At 39.0% G+C, this 17,786-nt stretch overlaps 1 protein-coding gene across 1 annotated transcript; it reads right to left on the bottom strand.

Annotated features, from left to right (window-relative positions):
• Positions 1 to 11,903: 11,903 nt before the first annotated feature.
• LOC106908116 (transcriptional regulator protein Pur-beta) lies at positions 11,904 to 14,992 on the bottom strand. Its single transcript, XM_014974102.2, has one exon. The coding sequence runs from the start codon at positions 14,943 to 14,945 to the stop codon at positions 14,028 to 14,030; it is 918 nt and encodes a 305-aa protein (XP_014829588.1). The 5' UTR covers positions 14,946 to 14,992; the 3' UTR covers positions 11,904 to 14,027.
• Between the last annotated feature and the right edge of the window lie 2,794 nt (positions 14,993 to 17,786).

The following is a 17,786-nucleotide window of genomic DNA, read 5'->3' as shown; positions in this document are numbered from 1 at the left end:
ATTGACTGTAGATTTGTGCAGGTCCAGGCAAGTTGCTCTGATCCTGTAGATATTTCCTGAGAAGGCACTCCAGCGATATCTACACATAATGAAAAAGGAATGCACAAAAATAAAACACATTTTACAGAAATGTATAAAATAAAATCATAAACAGTCTAACTTTGGTAGTGGAATATCTTTGATTGGAAAATGAACTTCCTGCTTCTCTTTTTACGACAAGCAAATGCCAGAAAATTTTAAATGTTTAAAGTCATAAACATTCAGAAAGTTTTCTGTTTTGTCACCACATCTCTTCCTGAGGCATGGTTTAATCCATTCTGAATCCCCAGAGTTGTTGGGGTAAACCTAATTTCCTTTGAGGTGAAGCTATGTGCAAAATGTGTTTCCACAGAAGATTGTAACTGCACTCATTTTCTGATTTATCTGTTTAAATGCCTCTTTTGTAAATAATCTGGATCTGGATCAGATGAGGCTCACGCACTGAGGATGGAGACGGGCAGGAAACTATCAAACTTATTCAGGTTTTTCTTGTTACTTCACATTTCACCTCACAAACATTTAGTATCAGTTTGTTTAGTCAACACCCTGAAACTAAACAAGTATATTCGTGTCCCTGGGCACACAGTCCTGGTTTACAGAGTGACAAATGTTCAGGTTAAACATTCCTGGGGATGAGTACAGGAGGCAAACTGAGTGACGCCATGTTTGTGTTTATCACCTGTCGTTGGATGAACCTATAGGTCAGACCAGAGAGGGGTGTTTACGTCGAGTCATTACCTAACGTCTGGTTTATACACCCAATGCTTCCCAAACAGGGAGTGGATGGAAAAATGCAAAAGTTGTGAGCAACAGTCTCACAACTTTTGACCCGAGGCCAGAAGCCGTCTTTGCATCATTTGCAGCCGACTTTTCAAAAACAACATCTTAGAAATCATCCAAATTAGATACAAATCCATGGTTCTAAAGAGAGGACTTATACATTTTGGTTTTGGAGTTTACATTTCTTTGAGTGTTTATTAAAAATATAAATACATTTATGTATTGATATTTACAGCCTTTGATTCAAAGTGACCTCTTATTCTTCCTTGAACAGGTTAAGATAGATCTGTAAAAACATCCCCAGTCCAAACCGTTACCTAGCAACCCCAGCCAAGTCCATCCTGTTACCTAGCAACCCAAGCTGAGCTCCAGCATGTTTGGTCAGCTGGTTTTACTGCTGTATGCTGTGCACAATGGCTGCTGGAAAAGACAAGTGTTTTTTTGTTGACTTATCATCCAGAAACCACTTGCTGCATTCTAATTGGTTGTGCAGGAGGCTGCACTTCTGCTTTTCAAAGATGTCCGGTTGCATAGCGGTGTATTTGCTTGCAGCCATCTTCATGTGTGACTGTAAACGTTGAGTTGTGGCTAAAACAGATAAAACAAGTAAAATGCAGAACTGAGCAGACTAAAATATCATTATCTATGGATGATTTTGTGCAAGAAATCTAGTGAACATGTTTTGAATAGGCCATAGACTGTATACCTGTATAACACGTTCATGGAAGAATCATAGGTCACCTGTAATAAAAGGCACATGAGTCACAGACTGAACGCTCTGATCTGATTGCCAGACCGACATCATGTTTGGAGGGAACTCCTCCATCCCTACAGTGATGCATGGTGGTGGCACCATCATGCTGCGGGGATGTTTTGCAGCAGCAGGAACTGACAGACTGGTCAGGAGAGAGGGAAAGATGAATGCAGCAGTGTCCATCCTGGATGAAAACCTGCTGCAGATCGCTCTTCACTTCAGACTGGGGCGACGTTTCAACGACCCAAAGCGCATGAGAAAGACCTCAAAGGTTTCAGAACCGCTGCAGAATGTCCTGCTGAATGTCCGGAATCTGACTGAACATCTGCACAGACGTCTCCATCCAACCCAATGGAGCTGGAGAAGAACCGCAGGGAGGAACGGACCAAACTGCCTGAACATGGGTCAGCTGCCAAAGGTGGGTCAACTGTCAATATTTAAATAAATTAGTTCTTGGTTTTCTACTTTTAATAAATTTGCAGAACACTCAAACTTTTTTTATAATAGCCTTGTTTCCATTGACCATAGAATTGCGCAACATGACATTTCAAAAATAAATTTGCTTAATAGAAACACGGCAACCAGTTTTCAGTGAAATGTTCTGGTGCCAGGATGAGGTGTGTGTTTTTTGGACCTATTGAGATTTGTTTATTTTGCAAAACTGCAATGGAAGCACTTTTTATGCATCACACGAGTCATCTGATCAACAGCCGGGTGTTACTGCAGGAAGTAGGAGGCCTGATTTTTAATGACTTACGGTGTGAACAAGTTCATTCATGTGTGATTTTAATTGCGTTTCATGACGCAATTAAACGCAGCTACTGTCTCTGTGTGTGTGTAAAACATAAAATGTGGGAACAGCGAAGCGATGTGAATACCATCTGGATGAACCACAGGAGGGTGAAATAATGTGACATTTTTTAAATACCTCAGTGTTGAAATGCAGCCTGCAACGTTTTATCTCACATCTCGGCCTTTCAGGCAAATTCCTTCGTAATATTCTTAATCTCTGCGGATCATATTTGTTTTGTTTTGCTTATGTATAAAAAAAAACTTGAGAAAGTTGCACCTGAGGATAAAATGAATCAGTTTTTCGCCATCAAAATGCTGACAGGAGCTGAATGTGATGACTCGCTCATGAACTGAGTCAAACCGCAGAGATAAGGAGTTTATTAAACCAGCAGTTGCATGAGCAGAACCATCTGAACAGACATGAAGCAGAGATGGACAGGAACTAGTTACACTTACTCAGTTACATTTACCTGAGTAACGTTTTGGAAAAAATGACCTTTTAGGAGAACTGTTGCTGCACTTTATACTGTCACTGGAGTAAACTAGTTATGATGTCATGAGGTGGAGGTGAGATTAAACGCAGGAGACTCAGATGAAGATGTTGACGAAGAATTTAATTTAGGTTGTAGCTCAAAACAGTCCAGTCAGGTAGGAACTGTAGCACACAGCTAATAACCGGTAGCAACTAACTAGGAGACTAAAACGGGAGCTAAGCAGGCCAGGACTTAGTGCGACTGGAGAGCTAGACGAAAGACGTACAACATACGACCACAATCCGACAAGAGACAGAGACAACAGGTGGACTTAAATACACAGGGAGGTAATGAAGGGATCGAGACACACCTGGGAACAATCAAGGGCTGACAGGACAACTCAGGGAAACGGGACTGAACACAGAAAATCTCAAAATAACTGTACAGAAACACGGATCATGACATATGAATGATTTCTACTCTTACTTGTGTAAAACTTATGGATATTGGATCCAATGCAAGTACCTTCACAAAAGCAAGAACAGGCATTTTGAACCAAAAGCATTTTACAGTTTCTACAGCAGTTTTGTTATTTTCAATCTGCTGGGTCTTTTCTTTCATTTAGAGATCCATAAACTCCAGTAAACACTAATATTACCCTGTTCTAACATAAACAATACATTGTAAGTATTTATTTCATGTAATTTAAGTTTGGAGGTTGGGGGCTTTTAAATTGGGCCCATAAAAAAAAAGTTTTAAAATGACCTGTAGAAAAAAGTTATTAAATATCGCCACCTCCCTAAAATAAAGACCCATGTCTTTTTGTTTTTTTGCCTTTTGGAACATATTTTAGAAAGAGGTGATTATTCTTTTATTATTATTATTATTTATTTATTTTTTTTTTTTTCAAAAGTCCCTTTTGACTTTTCTTGACTTAAAAAAAATAAAGAAAAGGCAAGCCATTATTTTAGGAAGGTGACAATATTTATGTTTTTAGTTTTAATTTCTTTAAGCCACTGAGAGTTAAAAGCTCATTTCAGGAACCATGGCACCAACTCCACTTTTAAAAACAATTTGAAACACTGAATATTAAATTAAAGGAAGGAAACAACTTTTAGTTTTCTTTGTCTTGTGCTCACTTTGAGTTTCATGGCCTTGTTTTATTAACAGAATTGTTCCACTGCATCCAGAGCAAAAGTGTTTTGTTCTGGACTGTTGCAATCATTAAATTATTTTCATTATTTCCCTTCATAAGTTGCTTAAACAACATCAGAGAATAAATAGTGAATATCTGGTCGCTTTAATGACAAAGTTTGGTGTCATCAAAGCTTTGATTGATTATCTTCTGTTGTTGTGATTCATTAACAGCATATTAGCACTCTTCATGATGCTAATTAAAACAGCTAGCAGCTAACTGTTTTAATTCTCCATATTTCTTCCTGTGTTTTTGTTGTTTTTGTTACAAAATGTTTCTTACTAATCTTTATTAATAAAATAATTAACAAGTGTGACAGAAGATGCCAAATTATTGGTTGTGACTCCAGAGTAGTAAGTTATTAAATCTTGTCTGTATTTCCTGGATGTTGTCAGAAACAGGTGAGACGATAACCTTCGCCTCTTTCTGTCAGATTAGCATCATTCTGTTAAAGTCGGTTTTATCTCATCTGAACTTCTGATTCTCTCCCGTTTTACATCTGATTCATGAATCTTTCCAACCTCTTTTGAGTTGAACAGGGAAAATGATAAAAACAGTCAGTCTCTGCTGCCACCGGGTGGCATTTTGTGGTACTACTGCTATCTTTACACCTTTATTCCTCTGAACAACGAGTTTTGTTCTTCACTGGCAGAACAACATTCAGCTTCAGTGCTTGGTGAGTAAGTTAAGTTAGTTCATTTTGTCAAGTACACACAGGCCTGAAGTCTCTCTTAATGAGGTCGACACCTTTAGGTGTCTGAAGCTCGCAGAAGCCAAGTTAAATACTTTCTGGAGAATTTAGCAGTCAAACGAGACAAAGATTGAGCGGTTTGAGAACAAAGACAAGAATTATGTTAGAAGGAGTCGAGGTCCGACTTGAGATTTAAGATCCTCGAGTCAACGGGCAAACATGATGGTTGTAGCCAGAGGGACAATATGAACTTTCTCAGGTTTAAGCCGTTCATTATAAGACCTCTCGACTCCCAACAGGGTTTCAGTGTTCAGGTGAATAAATCTCAGTTAGTCAAGTGGAAATACAAAATACCACAGACTTCTATTTTATTTGACAAATGAGAAAACCAAGAGTAAAACAGTGTAAATACTATCTAGCAGCACTGAGACATACACAAACAGCTGAACACTGACAGTGTATTAGTAAAATTACAAGGGTAAAGTTGAAATAATACAAGAATTAAGTTGGATAATATTAAACTAAAATCATAATATTACAAGGATAAATTTGTACTAGAATAAAGCTGAAATAATGAAAGAATAAATTCTTAATATTAGAATAAAGTCATAATATTTTGAGAATAAAGTTAATATTACAAAAAAAAAGTAATATTACGACTTTATTCTCATAATTTGTTTATTTTCTTAGTGTGGCCCAAACACTCGATTGTAAAATACAGAAAATGGCGAGAAGAAATTATTTTTCCCATCGTTTTGGCGCCCTCTGTAGGGCGGCGCCCTCTCAATGGGTCGGGCTGCTGTGTCATGTTTGGTTTTCAGACGGACTCCAGCTGGTGCAGGAAATTCTGCTGATACATTGACTATTTATTGGATTAACCAATTATTTATTGGAAGAGAAAAGCTGATCATAAAGAGTTTAAGACAGGGGTGTCCGAAGTCGGTCCTGGAGGCCCGGCATCCTGCACGCTTTATTCTCTCCCTGTTGGTAGTAACAACCTTCAGCTTGTTCCTCTTAGGCCTTCTAACGAGCCATCATTTGATCCAGGTGCGTTAAACCAGGGAGAGAACTAAAACATGCAGGATGCCGCTGAGGAGAGTTAAGAGTCTTTAATATAGAATTTGAATCAGGTGAAACTAAAACTACTGGAGGAGTTTTAGACAAAAGTTTTTATTGGCTTAAATGCAGAACATATTTTTTCAACAGTTTTGAAACAAATAATTGTTCTGAATCTGTTGTTCTGTCAGCAAATGGTCATTCTTGATTTTCTACTCCAGTTAATCACTAATCATTACTAAATTAGTTGCCAATTATTTCAATAAGTATTTATTTCAATCTATCCGATTAATCGTTTCACTCCCAAACTCAAACCAATCAATACAGTTCTGGAGGAAAAACTGGATTCAATGCGGCACAAGCAAGATGTACAGAGAGTTTTTTCAGGTCTGTGTTGTTAATATTAGCCGAATAATGATAAATGGATAATAATGTTTCCGTTTTTAATCGCTGTACCGTTTCAGTGGAACTGAGCGGATCATTTCTCCTCGGTTAGTCGAAGCTGCGTCAACACTGTATAGAAAATGTAGTTTTTCCTAAGAGCGCAGCGGTGAACGTCGATCCCTCACGGCAACAGGCTATAAATATCTTTCTCTATTACAGGATATTTTCTCTGCTCGGGTCCAAATCAGATGTAAGCAGCGTCGGTTCCGCCAGGCTCTGCCCCCGGTGACCCATTTCCCCGACGGGGACCCATTTCCCCGACGGGGAAATGGGTCCCCGTCGGGGAAATGGGTCACCTCCTGCCTCCGTGCAGGTTGTTCCAGCGCAGCTGCTGGTTTATTACTGTTATTATTGGAGCTGCAGAGTCACGTTTATTAGTGAAGTGTGAAGGACCAGCTGTGCATTTAGATCCTCCGTCACCAAACGTAAATATGTGATATGGAGCCGTGAGCAAGTTTTTTATTATTACTTTGTCAAATATAAAAAGGTTAAAGCTTGGGAAATGTAAAGTCTCATGTAACTGTAATTCCATTATGAGTTTCGCTTTATTTTGTTAACATTTTCACACAATATTAAGACTATCAATACATTCTTTGTTAAACATCACTGACAGTGTTTCACTGTAGCATAATGACACACTGTTAGTTACAAGTATTGTATTTATTTTAAGAATGATTAAAAACTAAGGTTTAAATATACAACATTTATTTGAAAATACCTAACGTACAACTTCTGAAAAGTATTGTACATTTATACATTTGATTTAAAATATGCATTTTTTTAAATAAATGCAAAGCGTATAAAAAAGTGTCCAAAGTATAATTTTATTACCAGTTAATTGTAACATAAAGTATATTTTAGAAAATATAGATTTTTATAAAGTGTACCAAAATATCTAAAGTTACATGTGACATTTTGTAATATATTCTTCAAAAGCAGGTCCAACTGATGACATATTTGAAATATGTTTCAGAAAAATGCAGCCTATTTAAAACAAACTTAAGCAGATTATTTTTCCTCCCTAAGAAAACATCTTGATATTTAAATATTAAACGTGGCTGGTGAAAAACTTTTCTACTTTCAAGGAGGAGTTCCAGCTTCAGGTTTGATTTCGAGCCATTTTTCCAGTTTAGGATGAGGAAAGTCTGGGTTTCTGGACTCCAGGTGGATTTATGGTTCATTTCTCCATTTTAAACTCTTGTTTCTTCTGCAAACCTCAGAAATAAATTAATTTAATAACCACAGCTGCAGTGCATTCATTACTCGCTCTGTCAGATTAAATGGGTCACATCTTTGTATCGGTTTTCTTCTCTACTTTTGCTAAGTTTAGTTTTGTTTGTGCAGCTCTGTTTTTTCTTTAGTTTTTCCATTCTCATGCTTTACATGCCTCGGCAGCACTATTTTTCCCTTTTCATTTTGCTGCCTCAACTCAAAGCTGCCTGACATAAAACATAAATGATCATGAACATTTTGTCTTCTGTGTCTGACAACAGAACTCCTGATTTGATTTAGCACAGCCACCGATGATGACAGATAAACATCTTATTTTTGTAAGGCTAAGCTGTTTTCTCTCCATCAGCATGTTTAGCAGCACTTACAAAGGGTTGATTGACAGCACTAAGCCCCTCCTCCTGGCTCTGATTGGTTATTTTTGGTGCATTTCTTCAGACAGTAGCAGCTCAGGGAGGAGATCAATGTTTTCACAGATTACCTGTCTCATATCAAATTGTCACAACATGGTGACAGTTTTAGCAAATATGTAAAAAAAAGAAAAACCTTTTTTTTAAAAATAAAAGTTACATATTATAGCTTTAAAGAAACACCATCAAGTTTTTCTTTTCCAGTTGTGAGCATTGATCCCTCTTTCTCTAAACCAAAGAATTCCCAATAAAATGCAATTTGTGACTAAATGGAGAATGAAGACTTGTACAAGCCTCTGTCCTGCACAGCACATGATCTTAGATGTGCACTTTGAACGTATTAAAGTTTCATGACAGATGCTGTTTGTAAACACTCAGCCTTAAGCCCTCTCACATCATTTATCACGTCAACCCCAGCGGTGCAGGATGGATCTGCTGAGTCGAGCGGCCGTGAGGCAGCCAGGGCTCCGGTTCAGGGAGATCAGCCGGTCTGTCCCTCCTCACCTGCTCTGGGTGATGGATGGCAGCTTAGCGGGGCTTGTGTTTCTGCAGCAGGCCATCAGGACACCAGGGCCACTAATCCTCTCTTCCTCTGGCGCCCGGCTCAGCCTGCACCACGTGGCCTTGAGCTGTTCCCTGTGACTCAAACACATTAGCGCTCCATCGCTCTTCATTTCGCCTCTGTGCGCGCTGCTCATCACCACAGGTCACTGAGGGTGTGTGCAACCGGAAATGTGTGTCTGTGTGAACAAGAAGGAGCGGACTGAATCACAAGGTCAAAGGGAGGAAGAGGAGGAGGAGGAAGAGTGGTTCAGCATCTTCCTCACAAGGCAACATCCAGCTCATCGCCCTCAGAGTTGAGTAGTAACTAAATTTACTCAGTTACATTTACTTGAGTAACTTTTTAATGTACTTTTAGGAGTATTTTTAGTTATAGTGGTAGTTTTAGTTTTTTCATATATGGTTAATTTTGGGAGCAAAATTCAAAAAGGTCAAAGTATTGTGATTATATATCGATTGGGTAATGGATGCTAAACACAAGATGCTATTTTCAAAAACTGTATTCAATTATTATTGAACAACTGATTCTGGTGTGAATGCTGCCAGGAGGAGTAATCTGCTGATGGCTGACATAAACTGGTTGTGTTGGGGGGGGGGGGGGTCTATTTTACATGAATTCATAATCATAACAAAGGATGTATCTACAATCACCACTTTTATTTATTTCAGTCTCAATTTCAGTTTCTGTTATCTTGTTAGCTTTAGCAAATTATAATAACTTTGGTTAGAGGACATGTGTCAAACTCAAGGCCCGGGGGCCAAATCCGGCCCGCTGTAGCATTTTATGTGGCCCTGAAGACTCCAGAGGAAGGCAAAGAGTAATAGATTCTTCAAAATACCATTTATCTGTTTAAATAGTTTTTCATGATTCAGCAATTGCCAAAATTCATGCTTCAACAAATTCCTGCACTTTTGCAGGCTAATAATATACATATATATATATATATATATATATATATATATATATATATATATATATATATATATATATATATATATATATATATATATATATATATATATATATATATATATATATATATATATATATATATATATATATATATAAATTTTTTTTTTTTTTTTGCTGGAGGTTAGTAAACTGCTGGTTAGTTATCCGGTTAGTGCCCAGCTGTGAGCTGCGCCTGTTGTCATGGCTGCAGTGAGGGTCACTCTCCCTGCAGGTCATGAAAACGCCTCAGACGTCTCTGCTGTTGCCATGACGTTTGTCTTTGTTCACACATGTCAGCATTCCTTTGAATCTCACTGTGCAGATCGCCTGACGCCTCGCTACGAGGAGGCTCAGCGCTCCGTCACACGGCGTTCTGAAGTTTACATACCCCAGCCCAGATTCTGCTGTTTTCACACCAAATGTTGGCACTAAATACATCTGGTATTAACTTCCACCATGTGCTTTTCAGTGATGTTGTAGTTCTTGTTATTCATGCATGTGTTTTGTTGCTGTGGTTTCTCTCTCTGTAGAAACAGACTCTCTCTTTAAAGATTTAACTCTCCCGTTAAATCTTTTCCTCACCTTCCTCTCTTTCTTTTCTGTCTCTGCTTCCATTACATTTGAAAAAAATCCAAATAAATTTCTAATAAACTTTATGTACATCCAACTGGCGGGTCATTGCAAAAGCTGTAATGTTCCACTGATGAAAGTAAATCTGTTTGGCTTCAGCTTGACAGTCAGAATGACTGAGTGTCGCGTTGCTGGATGGGACATGTTAAAGAAAGCTAAAAAAGACTTTTATATACAAGAAAATATGAAATTATTTATCTTCTTAATGTGTGAAGGAATAATTTAGGTCATATTTAGCTTCCAAAATGCTGAATCTTGCATATTTTAAAAGAGCATGTTGCAATGCCAGCAGTTCAGCCTCAGAGTTACTGAGAATATGACCACATTTAGTGCAAACTGTGTTTTGAAAACAGGATATAACTGAATGCACTGCTGAATGTTCAAAATGAGGCAAAAGTTCAGAAAATATCTAGATGAAAATGTGTGAAAGTTTTCTGCTGCAGCTTCAAGGTTTTACAGAGATTATCTTCAATCCAAGACAATCCGGGGAAAATAATTAGATAAAAACAAAAACAAAGCAAAAGAAAACAGAAATACTGAAGTGGTTAAATTAATGCGATGCTAAAAAGCTGCAGAATTTTACAAACTTTTACAAGTCGACACATTAAATAACAAAAACACTGAATCACCAAGTTAACTAAAAAACAATACTAGAAAACAAAAAGTTGAATTATTGAAACTTTTCAGTTTCCATTCCTGCTGCTGCTGGTTTTCATTTAAATTCATTTCTCTGAGATGTAAGATGGAGGAAGCAGAGAGTCATCCTGTTTGGTTCATCCATGAATCATAAATCATGATTCAGACTTTTAAAGTGGACCATAGAAACTGTTTCATAAAAACATCTGGTACAGAAACGTACAAATAAAAACTTTTCCAAACATTTTCCAAACAGCAGAAACAGAAGATGCTGCATGTTTAAACTGTCGTTTATTATATATGAAAAAGCTCCTGGCTTTAATATTTTATGCAGCTTTGCTGAAATAAGCAGCTTCAGATTTCTGCTGAAAACTACAGACGCTCTTATCAAAATGTACCAGCTACAATTTGACTATATATTCTCAATAAACGTATATTGTTGAGAAAGAAATCAAATATTTTCTACGTGCATTTGAAAAAATGTGAATAAAAACTGTTTCTATGTTGATGCATTTATAGCAGATTTATATATATATCTTTTTCCTTAGCATCCCAGTTGTTTCTATGTTTATATTTTGTATATTTATTTATATATACTCATTATTTTATTTGACTTGTCTTTCAAAACTGCTGTTTAGTTTTCGTTGTGCTTTTCTTTTGAGCACAAGGTCAATAAAAGTCTCTGATTCTGCTATAAGAAGCTTATTTACATCTGTGCATCCATACTCAATTTATTGGAATAATTTCCCTTATTTTTTTCAAATGTCTGTAGAAAATATTTTATTTCCTGTTCAATAATGGAAAGAATATTTATTACTGACTATATTTTTGCAGATTCCTGCTGGTATTCTTCACATTTTATTATTGTTGAGGAGTTTCAGGTCATAGAAGGTCTCTTTGCCATCACCCTAATCTTTAGCTGCCTTCACAGATTTAAGTCAGGACTTTGACTAGGCCCCTCCAAAATATTTCCATTCAAAATTAACAGTCAGAGGAGTTAATAATTATGGGTTTTAAAATGTAAATACATTTTTGTGTGTTTATCCTGAAGTATTTGAAAGGAAATGAGTTCATTTTAAACTGTCTTCACTTTTATTTTCTTTACAACATAAAGGTTTGATATGATTCTAACTGAATAAATTAAAGGGATTTTATAAATGGAAATGAGTATTAAATTAATACTTTAGCCAGAAAAAGAAGAAACTATGTAAATTTCATGAACTACTTGTGAAAACTAGATAAAGAAAAACACAACAACTCTCCTGAGCAAAAACCTTTTTTTATTATTTCTCGTTGAAAGGATCTTGGTAGAATATTACAGCAGAACACACATGACTGAAACAGCTGCCATTTCACGTTACACAGTACAAGAAGAAGGATGTAGTTCAAATCGCATGTGTAATCTTATATATAGTATATTTATATCAATAGAAAAGGAAAAAATCTATTGCTCCCATGTATTTTTTATATTTATATATGTATATATATGGCATTTCTCTGCTGTGTTGGAGAGGGGAAAAGTAAAATTCAACGAGAAGTTTTCACACCAAAAGGAAAAGGGACGATGAAAGTGAGGTTTCCCCAAAGACACGGGAACACTGTGGCCTTTAAAAACCATCAGGCTGAAAAGTAAACTTTTGTCTATTGCAGCACAGAAATAAAACTTGCAACCGCTCTAAAAAAAAAAAGGATAAATACCATTATACAGCAAATCTGAAAATGCAGAAAGAAAAGAACACAAGGCGGCTCTGTGTCAGAGAGCAGGCATGCAAAAAGAGAAAACGTCAGTAAAAGGAGCACTAAAGACCAAACGCTGACGGCTGCAGGTGTTTACGTTTGTCGCATGGCAACTGATGTAAAGCCAGTGGATGGGAAAACGCTGTGGAGTGAAAAACGGCGGTGGACTGAAAGGAGGGAACGAAACGAAGCGGTAAAGTGACCTGGAGTGCTGAGAGTTCGCAGACTTCAGAGAAGCTGCTTCTACAAATTGCTTTAACATACGGCAGAACCAATCTGTTGTTCTCTTTTTAAGTTTCCTCTAAGGAATAAAAGATATATTAGGAAAAAAAAGAAAAGCAGGTATGAAATATAACCCTGGACCATTGCATCCAAGTTTAGTGTTTTAAATAGGCCACTGTAGGCAGCATTATCTAATAAATCTCATATTTCTAAGACATATTTGAATATATCTCTTTAAAAATAATTCTATCAATTTTTTTAGTTAGTAAATCTCTTTCAGTACATATATATATATATTTATATATGTATATCTTTTAGATACAACTCCCCCCGCAGGAGGTTCTTTTTCAAAAGCACCTAATTTATTCTGTTACAATCAGACTGAATGTTGCTCCAGTCGTAAAAGGTCAGAGTTCAAGATTCGAGGATCCAAATGATGCACCCTAAGCAAGTCAACACGGACGACCCTGGAGGTGATTCTAGATCAAACCTGGCAACGCTAAGCTGCAGCTGGAGAACGGTGACACCAGCGTGAACGAGAAGGCCACCGGGTCAAAGGTCAAAGGTGGCCCCGCATTGGACGACTCGGCTGCAGCGACAGGCACAGGGAATGCTGGGAAACCCTCCCAAAATAAATGTGGGCTTGGATTTTAGTTTTATGTTTTAGCCCTGAGACACAACAAGCCACGTTTGAGCAGGCCTCACCGCCGCGCCGCAGCAAGGGTCAAGGGTCAGTGCCGGGTCAGCACCAGGTCTGGACTGGGCTGGAGAGGCCAAGATGGCGTGTGCTTACAGCAGGTAACCCTACTGCCCCAGGGCCGGGCCTTCTGCCCCCAGGCCGGGCGGAACCGCCTGCTGGACGCGGCGGTTCCGTCTGGATGAGCCGTTTGGTTCTGATCGCTTTAGAAGAAGCACAAACAGCCATGGTGAGTGATGCCAGCACTCCCTCACAGCCACTGCTGGTTTGAGTATGTCACATTTTACTCTTCCTCATCATCCTCATCATCATCACAGACTACAGGTCAGCACTGAGTGAGCTCTCACCATTGGATATCAAGCAGGAGTCCAGGTAACCAACTGTTGTGTTTCTGCCAAACTGAACTTGTTGGGCTACATGTGAGGTTATCAATGGGACAATCAATATATAGATAGATATATATTAAATAGAATATACTTTATCAACGGGGAATCTCATACAGAGGCTGACTACTGCAGTCTGCACTCATTTTAGCTATAACATCCACCTAAACTTTAGAACATGTTTCTCTTAGATAAACAAATTTCTCAGTCAAATATATTTTTTTTCTTTTTTTTAAGCCTTTTTTTATAGTTCGATTCGTCATGCACAAAATAGTCGCTCTTCTCTCCAGGCTTTGCATCATGTTGTCAAACTTTAGCCCACAGAAAGCCGCCTCTCCCTCTGCGTCAATCGTCGTCCACGTCGTCTCCCTCCGACTCCTCTCCGGTTCTCCGCTCGTACATCTTGTCCCGGTGCCGCTCCTGGATCTCCTTCATCTCCTCGGCGTAGCGGCTGAACGCTCCCCCGAACTTGCTCCACGCCTTGAAGGGGATCGTTATAGAGTTCCTGTAGCTGGGCTTCACCTCGCTCACCCGCAAGAAGACCCCGTACTTGTTGGACCCGACGTCGAAGAAGAAGCGCTTGGAGTCCACCATGATCGACGTGCCCTCCGGAAGTTCGGTGTAGCCCCCGGCCCCTCCGCCGCCGGCCAGCTCCTCCTCGTCTCCCCCGTAGTCGTCTATCAGCTTGGCCAAAGCGTCGCGGAACTCTATTAACCCCTGGGCCGGGAGAGCGATGGTTTGGCCGGATTGCATGCCGGCACCGGGGATGCCTCCCACTCCGACGCCGAAACCGGGGCCTCGGTTGACGGTCTGTCGGATCCGGAGAAACCGACCCCGCTGGTTCTCCTTCAGGTCGAGGTAGTATTTTCGGTTCTCACGCACCAGAAACTCGCTCTTCAAGGCCCGTCTAGGCCCGCTGTCGTCCCCACCGGACGACTGAGCAATCTGCTCCGCGGTGCTAGGCCCGAGTTGAGCGTAGTGCTCTATAAAATCCCCCAGATAGTCGCGGAACTCGGCAGCAACTGACATGGAGAGGGTCAAACGACTTTTAGAGCCCCCGGCGCCGACCTCTGCGATTTTGATGAACCGGCCTTTGGCGTTCTGCTTCACGTCAAGGTAGAAGCGTTTGTTCTGAATGTCCAGCCTCTTCGAAGCCAGCTCCTGTGTCTCTGGCTCCCGCTGGTAATGCTGAAATCCACCGCTTCCTCCCCCTCCGCCGCCGCTGCTGCCACCGCGCTCACTACCGCTATCCCCATCCGCCATCTTCACCACCAGCAGCCCGTCTCTCTGCGTATCTCTGACCCCCAAACCCTCCCCCTTCTCTCTCCTCTGGTAGCACAGCTAGCGGAGAATACAGGGAGCTGCTTTCTGGGCTCTGATTGGCTAATTCTGCTGCCAATGAAAGCATTATAAAAAGATTCGGTGTTTTCATTCGCCCTTTTCTCTGCCAATCATATCAAGCTCTGCCTTCCATATGACATTTTATTTACGAATCATAACAGCTTTCATAGACATAGAAGAGTAGACCATACGTTGCCCCACAAAAACGGTACGTCAGTGCGTCTACCATATTAGGATTGGCACTTTCTCCTCCAAAGCGACCCAGGGACGTGGGGTTTCTGAATAAATAAAAACCACGAAGATTTTCTTTAGTTAATTTTATTAAATATTTTTCACACACAATATATGCTTGTTTTAATACTAATAACGGTGATCAGCACCAAACAATTAACATAAATTTTGCTTTAGTTAAAATCAGGGGTGAAAGTAGTTTTAAATTCTTGGGGGACTATGACAAAAGTTTATATATATATATATATATATATATATATATATATATATATATATATATATATATATATATATATATATATATATATATATACACACACAATATATATACAATTGCTTCTTTGTGTGCTTTGGAGTTTCTGTGCGATAAAAGCTGGTAGCTCTTGAATTGCTACAAAATAAAGCTGTATTTCTCTCAGCCCACTGGCTGCAATGTCGACACCTTGAGATGCCATGAGACCTAAATCCTGAACATCATGGCATGGAGTGAGATAATCAGTAGCCCAGCATCATGACCTGTTTGTTCTGAAGATCTTGCAGCTTCCACTTCTCTTCCTAACATGGCACCTCCTCACTCTGACTCTCATACTGACAGGAGGAACCACAGAGCTCTGTTAGGTTAAAGCTCATCTTCTGAAGTTGGGATATTTTTCCCCCAACAGGTTCCAGAAGAATCACCTCAAACCAGATGTTGGACTGGATTTTATTTCACTGTCATTTGTGAATGTTAGAGCCTCATTTTCAACAGTGGAGCTTTAAGGTTGAAAAAGGTTATCATTTTGGAGAAAGTATCATCAACATCAATATTTCCACTAAATAAGAAGCAAAAAAATTGATAGAGGAAAAGCCTCTCAGACTCTGAGCTCAAAGCAAGATGTCAGAGAGCAATAAAACTATTATTTTTAAATTAGACAATTTAATTTCACATAATTATCGCGGTAGAAGCCATTTGTTTGTTAAATACTTAATTAAACATATTTACAGTGTTTGATGTTTGCTGTACATGACTATACTCACAAAGAACGAGATAATTAGTCCAAGTTTGTTTATTGAAGTTCAGAAACTACAGCGGCTGTGATGCTCAAGACAAAGGTAAACAAAGGTAAAATAACTGAACAGGTGATCAACTCTAAACCACTCCTACTTTTTACTCTCTGTCGTTTAAGCACACCCGTTGCCGTGGCAACCGCTCGCCCCTCGAGTCGACCACAGATTACGTTTAAAACATTCAGTCCGTTATGATATCAGGTTTTCAGGCTTGATATTTATTTTGCGATCATTAATAAGCCTCTCATGAACACAGCGGTGGTTGATTAGTTAATTTTAAACTCCTGCTCTTTTGATAATGGAACCGAAACGCACAGAATTGAGCAAAAACCTTGTTGAAACAATAATTACTGAGATTATTATTTTTGTTGGGTCATTAATTTGAAAACGTTTGTTGGCTTTTTTTTTGTTGTTGTGAACGTTTTAAGGAACCAGAGGAGGACGTGCTGGTCTCAGCGTCATGGGGGCGTCAGCATCTAATTAATAAATGCCGAGATCAACTCAAAACCTTCCGCGATCGACGTGTTGCAGCCGCTGATCTAGTAAAGCACGAACAGTTCACAAACAATATGAAAGGGGGGAAGGGAGGAGCTATTTATTAACTGATTAAGTCATGTTTTGGATTGTTCTTGAAAAACTAATCAGTCACGGCTGATTAGTAGGTGGACTCACGGCTGCACAGTGAACCCAATGACTTTTTTATTTTATTTTATTTTTTACAGCAGACAGTTGCTCCACTCTCTTGCAGGTACTGCGTAACCCCGCTAAATCTTTTAGAGGTACGCAGTACCCTACTGTAACCCCCTACTTTCACCCCTGGTTAAAATAACTACACTTAGTTATTTTAAATTATCAAAAATTTACAATTAAAACATGGACGTGAAACATTTTTTTTGTTCATTATCTTAAGCATATGAGATAAGTCTCTGGTTTTGGATGACAAACGTTATTTAAAATAAAGGCAGTGTCAACAGATCGTATTAACACTTTGTACCTTCGAACTGATTTTTCTTAATAGTTTTTTTAAATTTTTTATGAGTTTCAACAAAATGCCACTCTAAATATGGCGGCGAAGTTGCGTTACGCTCCGGAGGCCCATGAAAACATCTATTCTTATACGTCTAAGACAGCTATCCCCTAGTATTAAATGCATATCAAATGTATTTCCACGGCCTATAACTTTTGCATGGCTGAATTTTACTGATGGGATATCAATTTCCTCAATGCATCCTGACCAGAATGTTATATATAAAGACGCTATAAATACCGTTCTATTATAATTCAACAGTTCATTTCTACTTTATGACTGTATCGTGCATTTTTGGGATGAATGTGACTGGAAGGACACTCCACACACATGTAGTCCCGCCTACTTGTTGGTTCCGTGCGCAAAAACAGAGCAATGGAGATCTTCGGGTGGGGGATGGGTTGGTTTTTCTGCACGTCTTTCGATGATTGGCTGAACGGCAGATTCGAAGTAATAAC

Source organism: Poecilia mexicana, unplaced genomic scaffold (assembly GCF_051168715.1).
Source record: "Poecilia mexicana isolate PSO_F unplaced genomic scaffold, ASM5116871v1 scaffold_9, whole genome shotgun sequence".
NCBI classification, from domain to species: Eukaryota; Metazoa; Chordata; class Actinopteri; order Cyprinodontiformes; family Poeciliidae; genus Poecilia; species Poecilia mexicana.
This window is presented reverse-complemented; position numbering and strand designations above follow the sequence as displayed.